At 41.9% G+C, this 24,960-nt stretch overlaps 1 protein-coding gene across 6 annotated transcripts in view; it reads right to left on the reverse strand.

Annotated features, from left to right (window-relative positions):
• The window catches only part of AP1S2 (adaptor related protein complex 1 subunit sigma 2), a 49,458-nt gene extending 39,020 nt beyond the window's left edge, over positions 1-10,438 (reverse strand). For 5 of the 6 annotated variants that reach the window (XR_013543544.1, XM_020786738.3, XM_020786739.3 and 2 more), the window contains exons 1-2: positions 10,278-10,438; positions 6,186-6,364 (exon numbers count right to left, since the gene is read on the reverse strand). Coding sequence is in view for 5 of the 6 variants with exons in the window: in XM_020786738.3 (XP_020642397.2) it covers positions 6,186-6,364 (179 nt within the window). In the remaining variant the exon portion in view is untranslated. Of the gene's footprint in view, positions 1-6,185; positions 6,365-7,729; positions 7,816-10,277 lie in introns of all 6 variants that reach the window. The other variant, XM_072994345.2, reaches the window with a different exon arrangement.
• Positions 10,439-24,960: the final 14,522 nt, after the last annotated feature.

Below are 24,960 nucleotides of genomic sequence, written 5' to 3' on the forward strand. Positions count from 1 at the left end.
ATTTGAACTTTCTAACACGCAATCCTTCTTAAAGTATTTTTAAAATCAGTGGTCAGGGAACAGGGGTAAATTACCCCAAATGGGGTAAAAATGAAAATCCTGGGGGTAATGAGCAGAGCGCTACTCCCACCCCCTGCAGCCAAACCTCAAACTGGAAGTCACCTCTCCCTCTTTCCTTGGTTGCAGCACTTGTAAATCCTCCATTCTTTTAGAGATCGGAGATAAGGCTGCTTGATTGGTTACAGATGTAGAACAGCCCCGGGCAGTCAATCCGGCTTGTGAATGACTACTTCCGCCGGAGGTGACTGCAAGCAGGAAGAGGGAAAGCTCCAGTTAAGGAGGGAAGGAAGGTGCGAGAGAGTGACGGGGTGGCTTCATCAGCTTGTTTAAATGTATGTACAAAACTGACTGAGTGAGGAAGGGTGAGTGGCTGTGTGTGGGTGTATGTGTGTGTGAGAGAGAGACTGACTCAAAACTGAAAAAAGGAACATGCAAGAAGGACAGAAGCCTTGAATTGAGGGAGGGAAAGGGTGGCTTCATCAAGCTTGTTTAAATGTAATGAGAGGAAATGGACATGCTGAACTGAGGCAACTAATTGTTTAAAATTCAGGGAGGAAGAACAGCAGAAGTATGAAGTGTGTAGCAATCATGTTTCTCTATTTCTCAGCCCCCAAAGCAGACAAGAGTATCATAGTTTATTCCCAAAATCTGAATCCCAGTCTTTCTGCTCCTGGTCCTACTTTGACTGCAGCACCAAACAAAAGACTGAGGGTTTCTTTATTGAGTCAATCCATCTCATGTGCAGGTCTTCCTCTTTTCCTACTGCACTGCACTTTTTCCTGCATTGCTGCCTTTTCCAGTGAGCTTCTTCTTATGCTGCCACTGTAGTACAGTACCCTTTGTTTGGTTATTTTACCTTCTAGTGAAAGTGCACACTTAATTTGCTTTACTTATCTTTCTGACAAGTCACAATAGGTTTCCTCCCAAAAAGTAGGTGTCTTTTAATCTCGTGGCTGCTGTCTCCATCTGCAGTGATCATCGAGCCCAAGAAAGTAAAATCTGTCAATGCCTCCATATCTTCCCTTTCTATTTGCCAGGAGGTGATGGGACCAGTGGCCACGAGTTTAGGTTTTTTTATGTTGCACTCTCCTCTTTCACCCTCATTAAGAGTTTCTTTAATTCCTCCTCACTTTCTTCCATCAGAGTGGTATCATCTGCATATCTGAGGTTGTTGATATTTCTTCCGGCAATCTTAATTCCAGCTTGGGATTCATCCAGTCCTGCCTTTCGCATGATGTATTCTGCATATAAGTTAAATAAGAAGTGGGACAATATGTAGATTGACTGCTGTTGTACATACTTTCCCAATTTTGAACCAATTAGTTGTTCCATATCCAGTTCTAACTGTTGCTTCCTGTCTCACAAACAGATTTCTCAGGAGGTAGATAAAGTGGTCAGGTACTCCCATTTCTTTAAGGACTTGCCATAGTTTGCTGTGGTCCACACAGTCAAAGGCTTATGCATAGTCAATGAAGCAGAAGTAGATGTTTTTCTGGAACTCTCTGGCTTTCTCCATAATCCAGCGCATGTTAGCAATTTGGTCTCGAGTTCCTCTGCCCCTTCGAAATCCAGCTTGTACTTCTGGGAGATTTCGGTCCACATACTGCTGAAGCCTACCTTGTAGGATTTTGAGCATAATCTTGCTGGCGTGTGAAATGAGTGCAATTGTACAGCAGTTGGAGCATTCTTTGGCACTGCCCTTCTTTGGGATTGGGATGTAGACTGATCTTTTCCAATCCTCTGGCCGCTCTTGAGTTTTCCATTAATGATGATTAAAAAAAATAACGCACTACTCCGTTGATGTTGGGTTGTGGCACCAGCCTAGTTTGTTCCTTTTTGCACACCACACACAGAATGATTAAAGTGGTCGGAAAAAAAACCAACTCGGAAGTCTCTAGGAAGCATGTCATTGCTAGCACCACTCTGGCAGCCATTGATGATGATTAAATTCTCTGCGAGCTAGCAAGAATTTAATGCAACTTGCTAGGCACGTTGGACACCTTACTAGTCCCTATACCATCCCATGGCTGGTGTGCAATGTGTTTCAGCAAAAGTAGTGCATATCTTTATTAAATTTGGTGCATCCTGGTAATTTGGTACACAGCCTGTGTAGATTCAATAAGATTTTGAATTCAAATAATGTATCATTTACTTCCTTTCAAATCAAGGGGGTTAATGTTGGCATATATAAATTTTTTGGGGGGGAGGGGTAAGAGGTAAAAAAGTTCCCTGACCCCTGTTTTAAATAGTAAAAGTTTTCTATCCTCTAATAGTATAGAAATACTTGCATTCAGATTTTACATTTATAATTACTATCACTTCATCCATACTGTAAGCTTCTTCATATAACTGCTATTCTAGTCATCAGTACATATGCTTAAAATATTAATTTCTAAACACTTATGACATCTGGCAATCTGTGATTTTTCTAGCCTTAGTTCAGCTCCAGCAAAAGCATGCACATATCTTTCCTGTAAGGTTAAAAAAACAAATCAGTAAAAATGGCTTGACTGAACTCCATCAGTAGGAAAAGAAAGCCTTCATAAAATAACTGATAAATCTTGAATGACTTTGAAGCTACCGGTATTTTCAAAAACATATTTGAAGAGATTGCAGCCTTTGTTCTTACAGTGCATGGTCGGCATCACAGATGCATATATAGAGCTCGAATACAGGTATCACCTGTTCCCGTATTTGTATTGTTTCTACAACCATGCGGCATTTTCCTTACTTTTCCTGGAGTATATAGAGCTGTCTCTTTTATTCCAAGGATACAGAATGCATGGCTCTCCAGATGCTGCTGGACTGTATCTCACATCAAATTTTGGGGTAAACTAATCTGGTCTTAGATGTTGCAGTTTAACAACACAGAGGGCCCCTCGTGTTCCCTCTACAGTGGTGCCTCTACTTAAGAACTTAATCCGTCCCAGAAGATTTTCCTAAGTCAAAACATTCATAAGTCGAATCAGCATTTCCCATAGGAACGCATTGAAAACCATTTAATCCATTCTGGCTGTTTTTTGTTTGCATGTAGAGGTGCCGTTTGTAAGTTGAAGCATTAGTTCCCATAGGAGCTAATGCAAAACCGGTTAATCCATCCTCTAACATTAGAGGGAGAACTTTTAAACCTAAAATGACTTAGGTTAAAAAAAGAGCAGGAAAGGAGGGACGGAGGGAACAATGGGGAACAATTTTACACCAACACATTTTAAACCAAACACTTTTTAAACCAAACCAAGCACCTTTAAAACAAAACACATTTTAAACCAAACCAAGCACCTGGGGAGCATAGAGAGAGAGAGAAGACAAGGCGGGGGGGAGAGACTTGAGTCTAAACTCCATTTTAGAGCAAACCAGCCAGCACAGACCCTTGCAGAAAGGGTCTGCAAGACCCATCAGAGCACAGAAACGTAACCCCCCCCCCACACCTAGCCCAAACCCAAGCTGCAAGGGAAGCTTGCAGGAACCATTGCAAATGCACAGAAAACAAATGGAGCAGATCAGAAATGGACAAAGGGACAAGGTCTGAAATGCACAGAAATTAAAGGAAAAAGCAAGTGAAGCATGCAGGAACCATTGCAAAAACAAATGGAGCAGATCCGAAATGCACTGAGAACAAAGGGACAAGGTTGGAAATGCACAGAAATCAAAGGAAAAAGCAAGTGAAGCATGCAGGAACCATTGCAAAAACAAACAGAGCAGATCAGAAATGCAAAGAGAACAAAGCAAAAAGCATGCAAGACACATTGAAAATGGGGAACCCCCAAAAAGCAACCAAACCCCCCCAAGACCCATCGGAAATGGGGTGGGGGAACCAAAAAACAAACAAACCCCCAAAGACAAATCAGAAATGGGGGAAAACACTCCAAAAAGTAACCAACCCCCCACTGGAAATTGGGGGCGGGGGAACCAAAAAACAAACAAACCCCCCAAGACCCATCACAGCACAGAAACATAACCCCCCCCCCCGCTGAAAACCACGCTGCAAAAATACCCAGAACAGTTTTTAAAAAGTATAAAGCAGCACCTTACCTTAGCAGGCAGCCTCCTCGGATCTCACACTCTCTAACCGCCTGGGCGAAAGAGCAACAAAGAAGCAGCCTTGTAGCCACCTACAGTTAGCTATTTCCCGCTGTTTTCCCCTGCCTTTTTGTGTTCATAAATGGAAGCTCCGTTCATATAAGTAGAAGCAAAATTTTGCGACCAGAGCAGTTCATAAGTCAAAATGTGCATGTGTAGGGGTGTTCATAAGTAGAGGCACCACTATATTTGATTCAGCCATTTGAAAGAGAAGTATAATTTTAAGTTAGGAAGGTACAAAATGGACATGCAACTCAATTGTATCTCGCATCTAAACTTTAAATGTGCCATTAACTCATTAAAACTATGCCTGATGTGGAGATAGGAGACAGGAAGAATATATTTACCCCCTCACACTTATTAGAATCCATTGTCATCCACAGAAGTTGAATGGAGAGAAATTCAGAACAGATAAAATGAAGGACTTCTTAACACAGTGCCCAGTTGAATTTTGGAATTCACATTCACAGCTTTAAATAGTTTCCACAGATTAAAGATTAGAGGTATCAATGACTATTAGGCAGAATGGCTATGCATCACTGTGAGTACTGAGGCACTTTGCATCTATGCCAAGTATTGGGGAACATGAAACAGAGGCAGCAGTTGCACTCACGTCTGCCTGGGAAGTTTTCCATAGGAACTGGCTGGCTAATGTGGCAAGACTTAGATTTGTTCTACTATGCTATGGCTCTTCTCATATTTTTATGAAGAATACACAGAGGTAACCACTTTAATAATATAAGAGATACCCTATTTGCCGGTGTACAAGGCATATATAGACGACCCCCCAACATGCGGCGCCAGCTGCCTGGGGCTCTGCCTGGGCCCACCCTGGAAATTCATGGCCAGTGGGGAGGAGGGCGAGGAAGAGGCTGGGCAGGCGGCGGCAGGAGAAGGAGGAAGAGGGGAAGCGGGGGGTGGAGGGCGAGAGAGCACGCCGCTGGCTCAGCGGCGCGGGGCGGCGGGCAGCCCAGCGGCGGGCTCTGGCTGCTCAGGCATGGCTGGCTGTGCTTCCCTCCATCCATCCAGACCGCCTGCCTGCCTGCCTGCCCACCTGCCTTCCTCCCCAGCCAGCCCAGACCCGCGTCACTCACTCAGCGGCGGCTCCTTCCTGGCCCAAATGAAGTGCACCCGGCGTACAGACGACCCCCCCCCACTTGGAGGCATGTTTTTTGGGCCCAAAAAGTCATCTTGTACGCCGGCAAATACGGTACATAAATGATCCTGCCAATAGGCAGAAAGATATATCCAACAGGTCACTATAGATTAAGCAATATAATCAAGAATAGTGTGTAATTGGAAGTGAGTATCAAATTAGCTTCTGTTCTCAATCAAGCTAACTACACAATACTGTACATTAAAGTACAGGCTCCTAGCTTTGTTTTGAGGAAAGGTGCGATTCCCTCTTGATCCTAAATATAACAATGTCAATTTGATGTCTGCTGATAGCACTATTTGAATAAAGTTCAATAAATATGGGCTTTTCTTTTGAATATTCTATGAAGCAGTAAGGAGATCCAGAGCTTGTGAAGTTCTCAACCTTGATGGATTTAAGAATAAATTGAAGAACAAGCAGTATCTGATCTCTTTACTATTAAAACAAAGCAGATAAAAGAACTTCAAAATACCAATGAGAATGGTTCTCCTTCACTTTATCAGCATTGTCAGAAAAACACTTTCCTGCTCTTGGTTTACACTCCATCAGCTCTGAAGAACAAAATAGCATGCTTCTGCAACCTTTTAATATTTTAGCAAGATCAATCCCTAGTTTATCTCAAACTGAATGGGGTAACATTTCATCACTGAGGCACACTAAATAACCTTTTAACATAGATTGTTTTCAAATCTGTATTGCCTCATTTACTGTAAACAGCTGCGTACAGAACTATGTTATTAAAGGTAGAATAATCTCACATTCTTATCAGTACCATGCTATTAAATTACAATGGGAAGAAAAACCACCACAATTACACGAGAAAATCCTCATTTCTACCATCCAATATGTTTTTTGTCAGGTAATTATAAGATTATGGAGGCAAAACAACCTTTTGTATACAATCTTCAGATCTCTCCATTCCAGAAAGCTGCACATTTTCGGTTTACGGGCCAAGACTGTTTGAACAAGTTCTCTTGTGATTTTCTTCTTTTCTTTGTCAGATAATGGGACATACCACTTCTGAAGTCTCAGCTTCCCCTGACGACTAAAAAGCAACATAAACTGCATCTGTTGAGTTAAATAAAACCAGGTTTTATGTCAGTCAAACAGCCAAATTGTGCTTTATATCTGAGAAAGCTTTTTAGCATTAAGATTATTACCAACATGTTTCTCCAACTACGTTTTAAAGCAAGCAGTGGGATATACTTGTTTTAGTGATTTTACACCATAATCCCATAAGGTATCTCATGTACAGCAGGCTATTTTTTAAATGGTATCCTTCATTTCAAAATCCCAGTTATGAATAATAATGAATGTTGCAGCAGTGAGTTTATCTAAAATCAGTGATTAGAGAATTTACCAGAATTGCCAAACTTTAAACTACAGATGTGGAATATATTTACAATACATATTATACACTTGAATTCTCTTACTGATCAGAATCCTATTGGCCTACATGATTGCATAAGGTCAATACCACAAGTGATTCTAGCTCTTCATCATGGCAAATCACTGGCTACAATAAACAAACACATGTTTGTTCACAGCTTTTTCCTTTAGTTCAGACGACAAGCCAAAGGAAAAAACTGCTGTAGAACTGCTCTCACACATAGTTTTCCTGTAATAGCACTACGGCCACTTAAGTCAAAAGCTTTAAGTTGTTACCTCAACTTCATATCCCATCTCTGCTACTTTAATGGAAAACGTTCCTGGAACTCCCAGAAACAGAATTTCTCAGCTCTGTGATGCCATCATTTTGTAATAAATTCAATTCTGATATTAATGGTTTTTTCCATCTAGAGTAAGCTGCTGCAAGTATGCTGTTGTACTACAAAATCCACAATGCAGAATATAAAAGTAACTTTAAAAATGATGTGATGCCTTCCTCCTGCATCTTTCACAGCCATAGATGGGTGAAGTTACGCAGAAGCAGCTTCTTGGCAGCGTTACAATGTGACCACCTGTATTTAAAAGCATTCCCTCTTTCAGTCAACTGACTATATGAGAATCTCCTCCTTCTTTTCATGTAAGTCTGAGATTTAGGTTTCAAAAGTTCAGAATTAGTACAGAAAATGATCTCCTCTGCAACTCTAGTGTTACTACAACACATTGTATGGTGCTTATCCCTAACTACGCAAGTTGTGACAAATTAACTTTGTTCCTAAAGAATTTCAAAGCACATCTCCATATGTACTTAATTCTTCCTTCATACAAAATGCAAGAGTATTTTTTAAAGTGAATACTGTACACTGTATGGCTGCATATAAAAAATCTGCTCCATGCTACCCCTACAGGGTGCATCTTAAAAATGCAATACATAAGAGGGGATTTTTGACAATGTGATAGTTATTTCCCCAACCTGAAAACTTATTTGCATTAGACACATTTCCTATTTGGATGATCTTTCTACATCATATATTTTTTGTTAATTACCTTACTGGATGAAAACAGTCCCTCTTCTCTTTTAAATCTAAATCTATGAAAGAAGTTTTCTTTTTCGTTTTTAAAGAACTTTCCACCTAGAATTAGAAGCCATAATTGAGTGGTTTCAATAATAGCAGAAGGAGAAGTCTGGTCATTTTGGTATTAAATGTAAGTGCAAAGTTTGAAAAATTAAAGAGAAATGTTGTAATCATAATTATTGGAAATCTATTTGTGTTTCTTTTTAAATAACAATTTAAATCACAATATGGGGGAATATAAAACTTTCTTTCAGATAATCTTGGCAAGAAAAAAGTTATTTTTTAACTACAATTCCAAAATAACATAAAACAAAAGTCGCTTTCACTTAGTCACAGCACTTAGCTCTTTTAAAAGAGGAAGTTTACCTATCAAAACTGTTAGTGAATTAGAGCACAAGGAAGCATTACAATTGATATTCAATCACATATAAAACCATTCCAAAGAGGATTATAAAGATCAGTTTTAGAAGAGGCATCCATCTTAGTCTGTGCTAGCATATCGGGGAAAAACAAATTAAAACTAAAAAATACAGAAGACAAAAACACTGTGGCACCATAAAGACTAACTGCAATATTTTAGTGCGCGTTTTTGTGGACATTTCCATTTCCTCAGTCTGACTTGTCCACAGAATCTCACATTAATATATAGCATTAATTTTTAAGGTCCACACTTTTGTCTTCTTTATTTATTTTACCTGATATAAAGATCAGCTAGAGGAAAATGTTTATTAATCTTTTGTCTAAATATGAGACAAATTTATGGAGTATAAACTCAGAGAACAAACCATCACTATGTCTTTTTTTAAATGGCTTTTAATCTGTTTTTAAAGAATGGATAGAATAATAATGGTGATATAATTGTATGTATGTTAATCTACAAAATTCAGCATGGCAAACTTCTGCTAACTAACATGGTGACAGTAACACTATGGGTCACTTGCTTGATTGTGCAAACAGATGAGCAACTAGTAATGCAATCAGCACAAGTCCTGGTGGGCTAGGAATAATAAAACTCAGACCTCTTATCTTCAAACAGGCAAAGACACGTCATAACTTGCTTCATCACATGGAAGGCTCGTGACAGCTACAACAGTAAATTAACATCTTTTCCCTCTCTTGAAACACAATTAGAGAAGCACTCTTTAGTCTGGACCAAAGCTATCTATATCGATATGTAATCGCGTATTTCTCAAGTTAAAAATACAGACAAGTATCCTCTCAGTTTAAAGGTTGGCAGAGGCATTCATTACTAGTGACCCACTTAGTGTAGGGGGGAGAAATGAAGAGCTGTTCCAGAAATCTTTCCAATTCAGAACAAAGTCAATTCGTTTTATTTCAGAGCTTCCAGACTGCCAGGTAGGACCTCATTCAGTCAGGGAGCTGTCCTCCAACAGTAGGGGATGGGTAAAAGGGGTTCTGCAGGAATATAGAACAAAAGGCTTATTTATATTCCCTTTTCTATCATTTAATCTTAGCAAAAAGTTGCAGAACCATCCTCTTTTTCAGAAGCCTAACGTCTATCTTCACTGTTATTTTTAAAAACCAAACCATTTATATTCTAGAAAGAACTTCAGCTCTACCTTCAACTGGGGTTTTCTCGGCATACATATGGAAAATCACATCATTTAACACCACATTCAGAACTACCATCAGCCTGACAAATCTATGATCACTTTTGTTTCATATATACTGTAACTGACGGCACTTCGTGGAAGGGAAAAGAGGGTGCCTCCTCTCAAAAAAAAAACTGGAGCAAGGAGAGTGCTCCCCGCATATAACCAAGCGATCAGAAGGAAAGGGAATTTATACAGAACCACTTTTGTTTATCCTGGACCCCCCAAAAAGCAAGAGCAATTTAAACGTGCTTATAAATGATAGCTGATGTCCATGTAATACATAACAGCCACCGGGTATTCTCCGCCCCAGCCCCTTAAGTCACCTAATGATCTCCCCGCCCCGAGCATCCCACTCCAGAAGAATCGCACTCTCAGGTCCGGCTCCGGCTCCGCCCATTTTGAAAGAAAAAGAAACACGAAAAACCCAAAATGTGACACTACAAACTCAAGGGATGGGGTCCGGGGGAAAGACAGTCTCAGGAAAAGAAGGGAGGCGCCGCCAGAGCACCTGTTCTTTCTTTCTTTCTCTCTCCGCCTGGACACCCTCGACCGCTTCCTTTAATGCCCCCCCGGGAACACAAGGCAGACCGTTCTCGCCGCTTAAGAGGTCATGTGCGTGCCCGGAGTGGCCAAACAGCCGCCAACCGGGCCTGACTCTCCACTGTTGGGGTGAATTTTACTCAGCGTTCAACCCAGACTGTCCCCGAAGCCTGAGGAAAACAGCCGCCGAGCGCGGAGAGAGCTGCTGTGTCACACACGCTTCTCTCTTCCCCTCCGTCTCCCCTTGCTGGTCCTTCTCGCTTCCCTCACCACCCGCTTTCCTCCCTCCCTTCCAACAAAAATAAAACCCATCCGCTTGCCAGAGGTTCGACCCGGCGGCGCCAAACTCGCCGCATCCCTTACCGTTAGCCGGGAAGGAGGGCAGAGGAGGAATCTCCTCGAGGCTCTCGCACGCGCGCGCGCTCGCTCTCTCAGTCTCTTCCCTCCACTACTCTGAGGGACAACCGCCTCCCACTCAAGCCGCTGGGGAGAAAGGCGGGGCCGCTCGCGGCAAGCAGCTCGAGCGAACTGTGGCGGGGAGGCGGGGCCAAGAGAAGCGGAGGGAGGGAAAGAGAGAGGACAGTAGCCCCAGTTCTCTTCAACCGCCAAACTTCATTCGCTCCTCCTCACAGACCCGATTGGGGGGGGGGGAGAAAGGATTTCGCGAGCAGCCAATCTGTGAGCCGAAGACCTGCCCGAGCGGCTTGGAGGGGTAGTAACCGGAGGTGGCAACTACAATTGGGCCGCAGCGCCTTGCCTGGAGGGACGCGGACCAATCAGAAGGTCGAGTACACTGTAACGTTTCTTGCTTAGCCAACCAGGAGCGCCAGGCGAAACCGGTGCGCCAATCCGGCCAACCACTGGACGCCCTTTTCATGGGCCGTCCAGGCACGAACCGGTATATGACACCTCGACAGAATGATACGAGGGGGCGCATGCGCAAGGAAGTGACTGACGGTCACGTTCTCGCTTGTCATTGCTTCTATTATTCCCGCGCGCACCGGCTCCCCCGCCCCTTTCTTGCCTGTGTTATTTCGGAGCTGGTCAGTAAGGGCTGTCATAAGCTTCCTGCGAAATTAGTGACAACTAGAAATCTAATCCATCGTCAAGGAGCCGGCATGGGCTGTGTAATCAAATCAAATATACATTAATACGGACGTTATTTTTCCATTCTGCGTGTTTCCCCAAATTATGTCGCTCTTATCCAGAACGAGGAAAACAAACTGTGAGAGGAACACGAGGACAGGGAAGAGATTGCCACAAAGGCTACTTGCAGTCTTCATTGCACCTCCTTAGGAGCCCCGTAATACTAACTATAGAAGTTGCTGGCGATATCTGTGTATCATCTGCCTCAGAAGGCTTGCATTGCACGTCCCATCTCCTGCCATGGTGTTCTGTGATATGCATGAACTTCCAGCTTTGAAAGGATGATAGTCAGCTTCCATCAGAGCGGAGTTGCTGGTGCAGAATGGCTTGTCTTTTCCACCAAGAAATGGAACAGACCGGGTGAAGAATACATTCTAGCAGTTCGGCAGCAGTTCACATGGTATCAAGGCAGCTGATTCCCTTGTCCTCAAACCAGGAAAAGATGCTTTAAAATCAGCCTTTTCCTTGTGCCTGTACCAAAGTTGGCCTTTTCTGCATAGGCATGGTCTCTTCCCTTGTTGTCCAGTTCCCAAAAGCTGCTCTAGCTGCTCTTGGAAGTGTACAGTACAGTACATCAGGGCTGGCCAAAAAAAAAAAAAAAAGATGCCTGAGGTACAGTGCAAAGGGCCATAGAGAAGCCACTTAAATAGGAAGTTGAATCTTTAAAGGAGAGGACTGTGACCCCTCCTCTCCCATTACACACCTGAGGGCAGCAAACTAAGTATATTTTAAGATGCCTACGTTGTGTTGAATAAGACATACACTGCTTTCCTTCGTGAAGAGAGGGAAATGGCTCAAGGTGCAGGAGGAGGAAGAATAGCAGAGATCCCACTACCTAATGATAGGACTTACCGTGCTCTGAATCCAGACTATAGCATCCTTCCCCAAATAGCCACCCTCTAGATCCGTGTTGTCTTCTCATGAGGTGCTCAAATCCTTCTGGTCTGCCTCTCTGGGATGGAATTTGGAGGCACAGTTTTACACCAGCCCTTCCTGGAGGAGAGAACTCAGAAGGTGATGCAGAGGGATTCCTATTTAACACCCTGGCCACTGGCTTTTGGGCTCCCTCAGGGTTCTGTTTTCTCTCTCATGTTAACTGGGAGAGGTTGTCCTGAGTTTTGGGTTTTGATGTTGCCACTATGCATACGATATTTAACTCTATCTGTCCTTGCCATTTAAATCTAAAGGAAGCTGATTTGGCTCTAGATCAGTGTGTGGCATTGGTAATGGATTGGATGAGGATGAATAAACTGAAACTAAACCCAGATAAGACAGAAGTGCTCCTGGGAGTGGAAAGGCAGATCAAGGAATAAAAAGTCAGCCTATGCCGAATGAAGTCACACTCTGCCTGAAAACACAGGTGCACAGCTTGGGAGTGCTCCTGGATTCATCTCTGAGCCTGGATACCCAGGTTTCAGCATTGGCCGGGAGTGCCTTTGCACAATTAAAACTAGTATGCCAGCTGCACCCATTCCTGGAGAGGTCGGAGCTGGCCAAGGTGACACACGTCTTAGTTACATCCTAGCTGGATGACTGGAACATACTCTACATGGGGCTGCTATGGAAAGTGTGAGGAAACTTACTTGGGTCCAAAAGATGTTAACGGGCTGGTGACAGGGATCACCTAACCTTCCTGTTACAGCATCTCCACTGGCTGCTGATCCATTTCTGGGCACAATTCAAAGTGCTGGTTCTAATCTATAAAGCCCTAAACAGTTTGGGCCCGACCTGTCTCAAGGACTGTGTCTCCCTTCCTAAGCCTTCTTGGGTGTTAAGATCATCAGGAGAAGCTTTTCTCTTGGCCCACCACCTTCACAGGTGCATTCGGTGGGGACACGGGAGAGGGCTTTCTTTATTGCTGCTCCTAGACTTTGGAACTCCCCCCACTGGAGGCCAGACTGGCCCCATCTTTGCTGTCCTTCTGCAAGCAGGTGAAGACATTTCCCTTCAGATAAGCTGTCCTTGAGTGACTGGCTACCTTAGTGGGTGTTTTAAATGGGTGGTTGTACTTTACTGCTTTGAATGTGTTTTGTTGTTGCTTTTATTTAACTTTTTAGTGTAGTATTTGTTTGATCCTTTTTAGTATTTGTATACTTACTGTTTGTAGCTTTAAATATTGTCTTTTCTTGATGTAAGCCACCTTGGGTCCTTGCTGTCATGTTGCTTGGTGTATTATAATACAACGTGAGCTCTGGAGTTATGCTAAGTTATAGAACTAAATATAATAAATCATTTGGAAGAGAGAACCACATAGTAAAAAGAATCAGAGCCCCATCTGAGTAAGTGAAGGAGGCTCGCCCATGAATGACAGGAAGGAACTTCCCAGTTTGATTCTCATCAGTATGAAATGAATTGGCGCCAGTGCCATAATTTGAAAATTAGAATCAATACATCTTTTGAAATTATTTATCTGATCCTCAAGAGTATCTTGAGCATTTAAGCATAATAGCCATTTCATATAAACTGTAACATTCCAATTTTCTACAAGTTTTCTAATCTCGTCACTCATCTTTCATTCCTTATACTTATAGTCTTTTATTACAAGATAATTTTGAAGATAATAACCAGAATTCTTGTGCTTATCAGATTTTTGTTTAATCTTGTATACTAATGCATGCAGTCCTCCCCAGTATGTAAGTGGCATGTATTCATGTATTAAATAAGAATTTCAGTAATTGATCCTTAATAGCATTTTTGTTTATCAGTGGCATCTTGAAAATTGGCTGGAAACACTTTAAGTAGGAATACAAAACTTTTTTTGTCATTTAAAAAAAAGGAAGGTGCTAATATGTGGAATCTGCTGTTGGTTTTTCAGGGACAAAAACAAAAATGAAGAACACTTCCCCCCAACACGTTTAGTGGTGGACATGACCTTGGTCTTTAGGCTATGCCTGGGGGCAAGCCTATGCTTCTGCCAGGGACTGGGTTTTGGTATTCTCAAGGCCATTATTGTCTTCTCAGTGCTACTTTAGGACTTATATTTTTGAAAGACAGTGGTTGGCATTTGCACCATATCTTGCTGGTAATAAGCACATGGTTAATGAACATTCATTCAGACACAGACTAAGCCAGTGGTGGTCAGAACTGATTGCATAAGAAGATAATGAAAATTAACTACCTGTCCTCATAAACCGCAAAGGACCAGCCAGCTTGAATCACAAGGGTCACAGCTTTTGTTCCTCTTTCTTCAAATAAGGTCTCTTTTAATTTATCATGGCATATTTTCTTGTACAGATATGTTCTGCATAATTCGTGGCTATTTGTCACTATTTAACATAATTTTACTTAGCTCTTTATCCAAAAGAGGTCCCTGGAGTGATTTTCAAAAGCAGCATGAGCTGGTTTAAACTTCTAAACAAATTTTGATATTCGCTGCTGCTGCTCCTGATGATATTAATGGAAGAAAGCAGTAGAATCCACATCACTGTCTGATATATACCACACTGATCTACTTTCATGTATGATTCTTTATCTCTTTAAAATACAAATTTGGGTCTGGATCAAAGTTTGTATTATTCCCACTTCTGGCTGCTGCTTCTTCCTTATCAAAAAATGTCCTTTCAGTCAGATAAAAGTATTTCTCTATACTGTACTTGTACACTCTTCTGCCACACACTTTTTGGGGCTAGCTAAGAGATTTTCCTTACTTAAATATAACAGCAGGTGGTATAAAAGCCAAGCAGACTGCCAATTCTATCTTGCATCAATACCTGCTTCAGTACAGCATTCCTCCCTTAAATTTGGGGAAGCAGCTTAGTTTAGGATTACAGGGCAGACCGTATGGCATACACAGAAATCTCTGCCACTCATCCTTCAGTATCTGCTGCCCAAGGCAACTGTCTCACTGCTTAAAGGTCCTGCCTAAACTCGAGTGACCAAGGGTAAAAACACACATTCAGTGGGATGCATATATTGTATGCCTACTGTCATACCTACCTTTCAAAACTTAATGCCTGAGCAATCAGACTTGCAAATACTAATCTTATTATCGTTAATTGGAAAACAAGAGCAGGTTAATTTAACAAAAGTGGACCAAGGCAAACTCATGTTAGAAAAAAATGTTGTAGTTATGTGCTGTCAAGTCATCTCTAACTTATGATGACCTCATGAATGAACCATATCCAAAATGTTCTGTCCTCAGCAGCCCTGATCAGCTCTTGCAAACTCAGGCCTTTGGCTTCCTTTAGTGAGTCAATTCATCTCGTATTTGATTTTCCTCTCTTTCTGCCTCCTTAAACCTTTCCCAGCATGATTGTCTTTTCCAGGGAAACTTTCTGTCTCATGACATGCCCAAATAAGATAGCCTCGGCTTCTACATTTTTGCCTCCAGAAATAGTTCAGGCATGATTTGATCTAGGATCCACTTGTTTTGTCTTTCTGCCAGTCCAGGGTATCTGCTAAGTTCTCCTCCATCATATTCAAATGAATCAGTTTTTGTCCTGTCAACTTTCTTTACTGTCCAGTTTTCACACACATACATGGTGATTGGGAATACAGGAGTGTGGAGGATCTTGGTCTTGGTCTCCAGCAACACATCCTTAAACATTATGATCTTTTCTAGTCCCTTCATTGCTGTCCTTCTTTATCTCAGTCTTCTAATTTCTTGGTTGCAGTCTCCATTTGGATTGATGATTGAACTGAAGTATACAAAATCGTTCACTGTTTCAGTCTGTTCACTGTGAATGCTAAAGTTGTGCAGTTCTGTAGTCATGATTTTTGTTTTCCTAAAAGAGATGGGCACAAACCTTATTCCCTATCCCCCGCCTCCCCAACCACTGATCCACTCACTAGTCGGAGTGTGCTCCTCTCCTCCATCTCATTGGCTGTTTGACCAGTCCCTGGCAGGAGCATAGGTTTGCCTGTCCTGCCTCCTTATCTTAAGTGGGCAATCAGCCAAGGAGGTGGGGCAGGGAAGCTCCTGCTCCTGAGAAAGACAGGTTGAACAGCCAAAGAGAGGGAGGAGAGGAATGTGCACTGACTGGTGACTGGGGGAATCCAGCTGGGGAGATGGGGAAGTGAACGCGCATGTATGAACCAGCAGGAACCTCTAAACTGAGGTTTGTGCCCATCTCTACTTCTTCATGTTCAGCTGCAGTCCTGCTTTGGCACTTTCTTCTTTCCCTTTCACTAAAAGTCATTTCAAATTGCTGCTTTCTGCCAGTAAGATTATGTTGCCTGCATATCTTAAATTACTGATGTTTCGTCTGCTAATTTTCATTCCACCTTCATCTGAATCTAGACTGGCTTTTAATATGATATGTTCTGCATACAGATTGAACAGACAAGGGGATAAAATACACCCTTGTCTGACACTTTTGCTTACAGGAAACCACCCCATCTCTCCATATTTTGTCCTAATGGTAGATTCTTCTCCACAATTCAGGTTACACATCAGGACAATCAAGTGCTAAGGTACATCCATTTCTTTCAAAACACACCATAGTTTGGTTGTTTGTGGGTTTTTCGGGCTCTTTAGCTGTGTTCTGAAGGTTGTTCTTCCTGACGTTTCGCCAGTCTCTGTGGCCGGCATCTTCAGAGGACTGGAGTAGGCACTCTGTCCATGCTCTTTTGCTGTTTCTTGGATAGTTGAGTATTTATAGCTGTAAATACAGCTATAAACACAGTTCTGACTTTTTTTGCCCATAGGAACTCATTAATTAGATTTTAATGCATTCTTATTGGAAAACGTGTTTCGCAAGATGAATTTTTCGCAAGACAACATTAACCGTGGAACGAATTAAATTTGTCTTCCGAAGCACCACTGTATTAAAGTTAGAATGCTTTTCACTTTTTAAATGATGTGCTTTAAAGATGTATTTTCTGCTTTTCAATTTGCCTTTTTAGGCTATAAGTTCCTGCATTTTTAGAATTTATGCTCCTGCAATTTTGAAATACAATTATAACATGATTTAAGTTCTGCCTACAACTTAAGTTTTGGTTTTGAATGTATTTTTTTGTTTGCAACTTTTCAAAGTTTAAAAAAAAATTATGGCCATCACACCTGTATCTTCACACAGGTTGCATGGATGGATGTCTGCTTAATCATCTGTGTCTGTAGCTTTTCCATAGCTGTAAGACTTTTGGATGTTTCAACAACTTTGAACTATTTTTGTGCATATGGAACATAGAAGCAATGTCAATAAATAAAGCATGTAGAACTAGACAAATGGATGTTGCATGGAATCATTGTATCAATGAAAAGACTTATACCTTGCTACCAAATGAATTTCTATATCATTGACAATTGTTGCCTGATTTCATTTTGGAATTAACCCCAAATGGGATAAATGCAATGTGTGATGAACATAGGCTTCTCATTTTTTCCTAGAGTTCTATATATAGATCTACAGAGCTCTTAGGAGGCTATTCAGCCATCAGACCCCCTGACCTAGCATACCCAGAAGTTGGTACATGATGTGGTGCAAACAGGGGCAGGAGTGGAAAGGAATGTTTGTATCCAATTAGGTCAACAAGGCTTGCTGTGCAGTGGCTGCCTTGTGTTAACACATCTTTTAATGAAATTGCATGTGTTAGGTTGGAATAAGGCAGTGATTCTTGTCTTAAAAAGCAACCATAGCGATTAATAATGAGATCTGGCATGTTTTTGGCCATTCCCATGCCAGCTCTTGTTCTTTTAGTTGTTGTTGCAATAGCATTTTCTTTTTCCTCCACTGAGAACAAATGGAACTTGAAACAAAAGTATTGCAATGGCCTTCCGTTCATCCAGCCAGCCAGCCATGTCCTTTTCTAGAACACACCCTTCTCTTCTGCCTCCTCCTCCACTTTTCTGTTCTCACCCCTTCAATCCTAGGAGTTCTCCTGAGTTGACTAATATCTTCCTCTTTTGTGGTGGTGATGCCGTTTGACTACATAAGAACCAACAGATAGAGAACAGAGACCACTTTATATACTACAACAAAATCTTGCAGTGCAGAGTGCCTTTATTCAGGATTCTCTGGAGCCCAATTCAAGCAACATTTTGTTCTGATTTAGCACGGCTGTAATGACTTGTTGTTTGACTTCTAATGTGGTGGTGTGGGATTCGGAATTTTTCAGGATTACTGTATTCTTGCTCAATAAAAAGATGTTTTCTGAGGCAAAACTGTCTTAGCAGAACAGACCTCTCCCCCTCGCCCCCAAATAGAGAAATTGCATGCTAGAAGCTAGAAACAAGTCATTCCTTTGAGCAGAGGAAATATTAACAACAAAAAAATGAGGACTAGTGTATCTTATCTTACTTGTTCTTCAGAGATTTTAAAGCATTGGAGCTTCCAAACAATTCCTCACATTTTCCCATATGTCCTTGCCAATATCAGAACTTTTATTTCATTTGCATCTATGATGCAGTCTAGCAAGCCCTATTAAGGAAACAATATTGCCTCTCCGACAGCAGGAATGTGCCGTGTGCTCTGAGACCTTGACCAGCTCATTATTTGTGGAATGGAGCCAGTGGGAGACAATGGTTTTCTCCAGCACAGAAGGAAAGTACTTCAGAACCATGGAGCAGATTTTTAATGAGGGCTGGTCCTATGGCACTGACCCCCTTTTTTCCCCCCTTCAGGCTGCTTTTGTGTCCTGAACTTAAGACCTTTATTACAGATTCATGAGCAAATGACTTTGATTGATTTTGGCAGCTCCTGGAAGCCTTGAAATCATGGGGAAGTAAGAACAATGAGACATTTGTGCAAAATAAGAATTTCATCAGGAGATATTCTTTAGCTGATCAGGATACTTAGCACGGGGTTAAAAAAAACCCAAGAAAGAACAGAGTTTTGCCTTGTGTTTAAAACTGAACAAAGCCAGTTTTATCCCTGAGTTCCTTGAATCGTTTCCCTATACGTCATATGATTACATTTAGATTTACCAGTATGTATTAAGAAAGGCTATGTGAGTATTGTCCAATCCAATTTGTTTCTAAATATCTGCTCTGCAAATCAAGACCTACCTCTCCCAAGTGCATTCGAAGGTCAGCTTCCTTCCATCCATTAACCTGATGTCAGGAAGCTGTGCTTAAGGAAAACATGTATTGGAGATGTGGAAGGCATCCTCTTAGTGTTCCCTGACAGTAGCCTGGCCCAAATCAGGGCTTTCCGCATTTGGCACCTGCCCACTCTGGAACATACACAGGTAAACACAGCAAAGAAAAAAACACACAATACCCCTGGTATCAGTAACACAGGTGAGGCCGTCCCATACTTAAGAGGGGAAAAAACAGCTGTGTCCAGGTAGAAGTTTCTTCTCTGGCACACTTTAAGGGAAAGCCTCAAGCAGTAAAGATGAGTAAGGATGAGAACAGAAAATGTGTGTTAAGTTGTGGAAATATTGGAGGAATCTGGAATGTGGTTATTCCCTTTTTAATAGAGAGAATATCACAGACAGATCTGCGGAGTCTCATTCATCCCTTGCCTTGGAAAAGGAAAAGGGAAAGTGATCAGTCTGAATGCCTCTTGGTTAAAGGAAACAGAAAGTGTTTCCTTACTGTTCGTGCCTTTATTATTTTGTAATGTAGTATCGAGCTACATCTTGACACATGTATCTTCTGAGAACAGAAAGTGGGAAGAGAAAGGAAAGCACCTAGCAAAAGATACATGAGGAAGGAAGGGACAGTCTCAAGGATATTGAGGCATGGAAGAAAACTCACAGTACTGTAGCTAGTACAGTCCATAATCTCCACTGACACCCAGTGTTAAAAAGAGAAACCTGCAGGGCTGTAGTTTTCCAACACCTCTTCTGCTTTTCTTTTGTTATATGAAACTTTCATACGGGAACCTCCAAGTCCCATCTTGACTCTCAAATTCTTAAACTAGTCCTGCACTAATGGCTCGGTCAGGATACCTGCTACCATCTCTGCAGTAGGGCATTAGATCATCCTCTGTCACACGCCAATTGGTACCTCAGACAAATGTGCTTGGTATATGCATTAATCTTCCCACTTTGTGACAGTCTGATGAAGTTCTGGTTATCTTTCATTAACGTCACTAGCATTTGTTAACCTATCCCAAATTCTTTAGTAGCTTCTGCAGCCATAACATTCTTCTGCGTGTTTCTGCAGAAATATATATCTGTAAGGTACTGTTAAACCAGGGGTCAGGGAACTTTTTTACCTTTTACCCCGCAAAAAATTTATATACGCCGACATTACCCCCTTGATTCGAAAGGAAGGAAATCATACATTATTTGAATTAAAAATATTATTGAATCTACACAGACTGTGTACCAAACTAGCAGGATGCACCAAATTTGATAAAGATGTGCACTATTTTTGCTGGAACACATTGCACTCCAGCCATGATGTGGTATAGGGAGTAGTAAGGTGTCCAACGTGCCTAGCAAGTTGCATTAAATTTTTGCTAGCTTTCAGAGGATTTAATCATCATCAGTGGCTACCAGAGTGGTGCTAGCAATTACATGCTTGCTAGAGACAGCCAACGCAGAATTGGGAGGGGTGTTTCCCTACCACTTTATTCATTCTATGTGTGGTGTGCAAAAAGGAACAAACCAGGCTAAAGGTCATGTCACCCACCCTGGTGCCACAGCCCACTATCAAAGGACCAGTGTGCTTTTTTATCATCATCAATGGAAAACTCAGCAGTGGCTGAAAGATTGGAAAAGATCAGTCTACATCCCAATCCCAAAGAAGGGCAGTGCCAAAGAATGCTCTAACTACCATACAATTGCACTCATTTCACACACTATCAAGGTTATGCTCAAAATCCTGCAAGGTAGGCTTCAGCAGTACGTGGACCGAGAACTCCCACAAGTACAAGCTGGATTTTGAAGGGGCAGAGGAACTAGAGACCAAATTGCTAACATGCGCTGGATTATGGAGAAAGCCAGAGAGTTCCAGAAAAACATTTACTTCTGCTTCATTGACTATGCAAAAGCATGGCAGAAAGTGAGGAGGAATTAAAGAACCTCTTAATGAGGGTGAAAGAGGAGCGTGCAAAAAATGGTCTGAAACTCAACATCAAAAAAGGAAGATCATGGCCATTGGTCCCATCACCTCCTGGCAAATAGAAGGGGAAGAGATGGAGGCAGTGACATATTTTACTTTCTTGGGCTCCATGATCATTGCAGATGGAGACAGCAGCCACAAATTTCAAAGATGCCTGACTCTTAGGAGGAAAGCAATGATAAACCTAGACAGCACCTTAAAAAGCCACCCTCCCCCACTTAATTCAGTTTCACTTTTGCTTGCCTGCCACACACACACACACACACACACACACACACACACACACACCTCCCTCCATTTTGTACATTTAAATAAGCCTGATGAAGTCCTCAGTTTCTCGCACCTTTCTTTCTTCCCTCCTTTCCCTTGCTTGCTCCTTTCCCTCCTGCTGCTTCTTTGCAGTCACTTCTGGAGGAAGCAGTCATTCAGAAGCCCCGGATTGGCTGATTGCCCGGGGCTAATCCCCAGCTGCATCCAATTAGGCTTATCTCTCCGATCTCTCTAACAGAATGGAGCATTTTTAGGAGCTCCCTGCTACAACGAAGGAAGTAACAGAGCAACATGGTTTACAATTAAAGCTTTGGCTCCAGAGGGTGGGGGGTGGGTGGTAGCAGCCTGCTCATTACCCCCAGGATTTTCACTTTTACCCCATTTGGGGTAATTTACTCCTGTTCCCCAACCCATGTGTTAAACAGTGGATGGCTCCACTTGTTGGCTAATCACACAGGAAGGCTTTTTCTCATAAAACAATTGGTTGAAAGAGTAAATACACATTTTGCCTGAAGTCTCCAGTTCTAATGGTTGTTGTGGGTTTTTCAAGCTCTTTGGCCATGTTCTGAAGGTTGTTCTTCCTAACATTTCCACAGTCTCTGTGGCCAGCATCAGAGACTGGCGAAACATTAGGAAGAACAACCTTCAGAACATGGCCAAAGAGCCCGAAAAACCCACAACAACCATTAGATCCTGGCTGTGAAAACCTTCGCGAATACATCTCCAGTTCTACTTTACTTTTGTTACATGAAGGCTTAGAATTGGGGCCAGCTGATGAGCTGAACAGGTGGCATGTCTAATTTCTGAATAAACTTGCAGGCATACTTGCTTCTCATAGGGTAGGGGTCTCCAAACTTTTGATCGTGAGGGCCACACTGGATATTTTCAACATTTTTGAGGGTAGAAGGAACATGAAAGTGTGTGTGCACGTACATACAGCCACACGCACGCCCCCTGCACCCCCTCTGCTCCCCGCCTGCACCCCCACATGCACGCCTGCACGCACACACCATACAAAGCACCACTGCCCAGGTGTTCCTAATTCCTCTCCTCTCTCCACCCAGCTACTCATTCCACTTATCAAGCTGCACAAGCAGCCAAAGTCCTTCTGCATCAGTGGTGCACCAGTCAATACTGGAACCCAACCGGCCTGGCCCCGCCTCCCCAGGTAGCCAACCACTGCTCAGCTGCACAGTGAGGCTCTTCCCCCCACCTCCCCACCGGAGTGGTCAGCTGCCTGGAGAGGCAGGGATGTGCCCTTGATGCAAAAGGACCCTGATTGGTGTGCCCTTGATGAAGAAGGATCACAGCTGCCTATGAAGTCCGGTAAGTGGACCGGGTGACTGGGGGGAGGGAGGAGAGGAATTATGAACACTTAGGCAGCAGTGCTTCATGTTTTGTACAAAACATGAAGCATCCATCTCTATTTCTGAAATTGGATTAAAATCACATGGCAGTCACATGGTTTTTGAATCTGTGTGTGCATTCTCTTGGGGAAATTTTTTAATTAAGACTGTGTTGAATATTGGTTGAGGGGGCTACATGGGCTTTTAGAATTGTTACATTTGAGGCTTTGTCCAGCACCCACCCACCATTGCACTGACTGCCTCTCCAGCCACTTTTGCTGCTGCTGTTTTGGTGTTACTTTTAATATTTGTTTTATTTTTTAAAAAAAAAATCTTTCAAACTGGAATAGCACTAGATCAGTATTACAGATGGGAAAAAGCAGATTGGACCTCAAAGTTTACCCACAGACTGACACACATATATGGATACACATGGGGTGGGTGGAGAGGAAGTGATGGAATCAGCAGTTGGGACTGATGAGTGAAGGCCCCTGAGTGGCAAAGAGAAATTGACCAGAAAAATTAACGAGATTGGTAGCTTCTATGCTTACGAAGGCGGCAGCACTATCCCCCTACTCATCCTTTCTCTATCTGCTGGCTCTCTCTTCTGATTTTTTTTTAAAAAACACCTCTAAGTTATACTCCTGTTCTTCTGATTCTCATAACCCTGGCTTCTATTACTTGACAAACCCCACAGACACAATTTACACCAACATATGCTGAAACAATTCAAAATAAACCGATTTCACAAGTGATTTAATATAAACAACTCTCCCACAGGCAGGTAATATAGCTCACTTTCCAACCCAAAAACATGTTTCCTGGGCAAGAAAATCTGTATTTCCCTGTGCATTGTGTAGTTGGAATTTTAAAAACCAATTTCAAACATGCTAAACCCAATTTAAAACTAAGTTTTTTTTGGGGGGGGGTTATATGTAACCTCACCCTTAGCTAGTTTTTTTTTTTTTTTTTTTTACTAGAATTGCAAGGTCTAAAGGAATTGCTGTGCTTCCAGTTCTCTAGGCAGAGAGATAGGTATCAGGGTGACTAGCTCTGGAGAAAGGGAATTTTTCAATTTTGTAGTTTTCAAAGAAAAATACATTTTGGCCTCTCAATGTGTTGCAAAATTAAAGGAAAAACTAACAAAGGACAAACTATTGTGGCACTTTAAAAACCAATTAAGTTGTTTCGGTGTGAGCTTTCATGAATTAAAGTCCACTTCTTCATACACATAATACAATTCTTAATTTTTAAGTGTGAGGAGATTTTAAAGCCTGAACAAACATCCTTGTTCTTTCCCAGCTACTAACTGGGCTCATTGGCTCGGTACAAAGATGCCTGCATGTGTATTATGTTTATGCAACATCAACATGTCCAAAAAGCCAGGAGCAAGAGAAAGGTACTAGAGAGAGAAGTTATGGGTGCATAGCCTGGAACCTATAAGGTCATCTGGAGGAAGGCAAGGCATGGAGCCTTCGCATCACAACTAGAGATGGGGATGAACTGCCCAAATGGCAGTCTGTCCTAGTTTGTGGTCTATCAAGGTTGACAACCGTGAATTTCATCCCCATGAACCATGAATCAGTTCATCTGGGGTTTACATGCTCTAAAAATCACTTACATTTTCTCTCCCCCCCCCAGTCTGCTCCCCTGCCCCATCTCCTCTTTACCTTCGCTGCCACTGTCCGTACCTCATATTAAACAAATCAACGAATATTGCGATTAATGTTTTAATTTGTCCCCTTATCTAATCACAATTTATGGATCTTCCCATTGCACTGGTACGAAAATGATTCCCTTCATTGATAGGTAATAATTACATATTTGACCTAGACAGTCATGCTACAATTTCTTCTCCAAACTCTCACCAGAAATCTGAGCTTTGTTCTTGTTACAAAATCTTTTAATTTGTAAAGATTGTTTTAAAATTCACATCAACATTTTTCAGCAATTCAAACCTGACATCAAATGACTGTCACTAATAAGCATGAAATAACCCAAGATGGTCTCTGAAAGGAACAGGATATGTCATTTTACAACACTGGCAAGAATTATCACATAAGTTAGTGATAAACAATGGTAAATAACCCATTATTTCTGCTAAAATAATAAAAGCCCTCTCTCTTTTTTGGTTCCTCTTCAGGTGCTTCCAGATGTACAGCTCCTGAACAACTAATGCTATCAGTCAAGAGAGTCATGATGCAACTCTTCTTTCTTAGGTTAACAAGATACAATAAGCTGTAAAGAAAATGGAAGAATTTTACCAATTGAATTCATTTTCATTGGGAAAGTTCCCCTCCCAAAAAACAACAACAAAAACACAAAATGC

The sequence above is a fragment of the Pogona vitticeps genome, chromosome 3 (genome assembly GCF_051106095.1).
Source record: "Pogona vitticeps strain Pit_001003342236 chromosome 3, PviZW2.1, whole genome shotgun sequence".
Classification (NCBI taxonomy): Eukaryota; Metazoa; Chordata; class Lepidosauria; order Squamata; family Agamidae; genus Pogona; species Pogona vitticeps.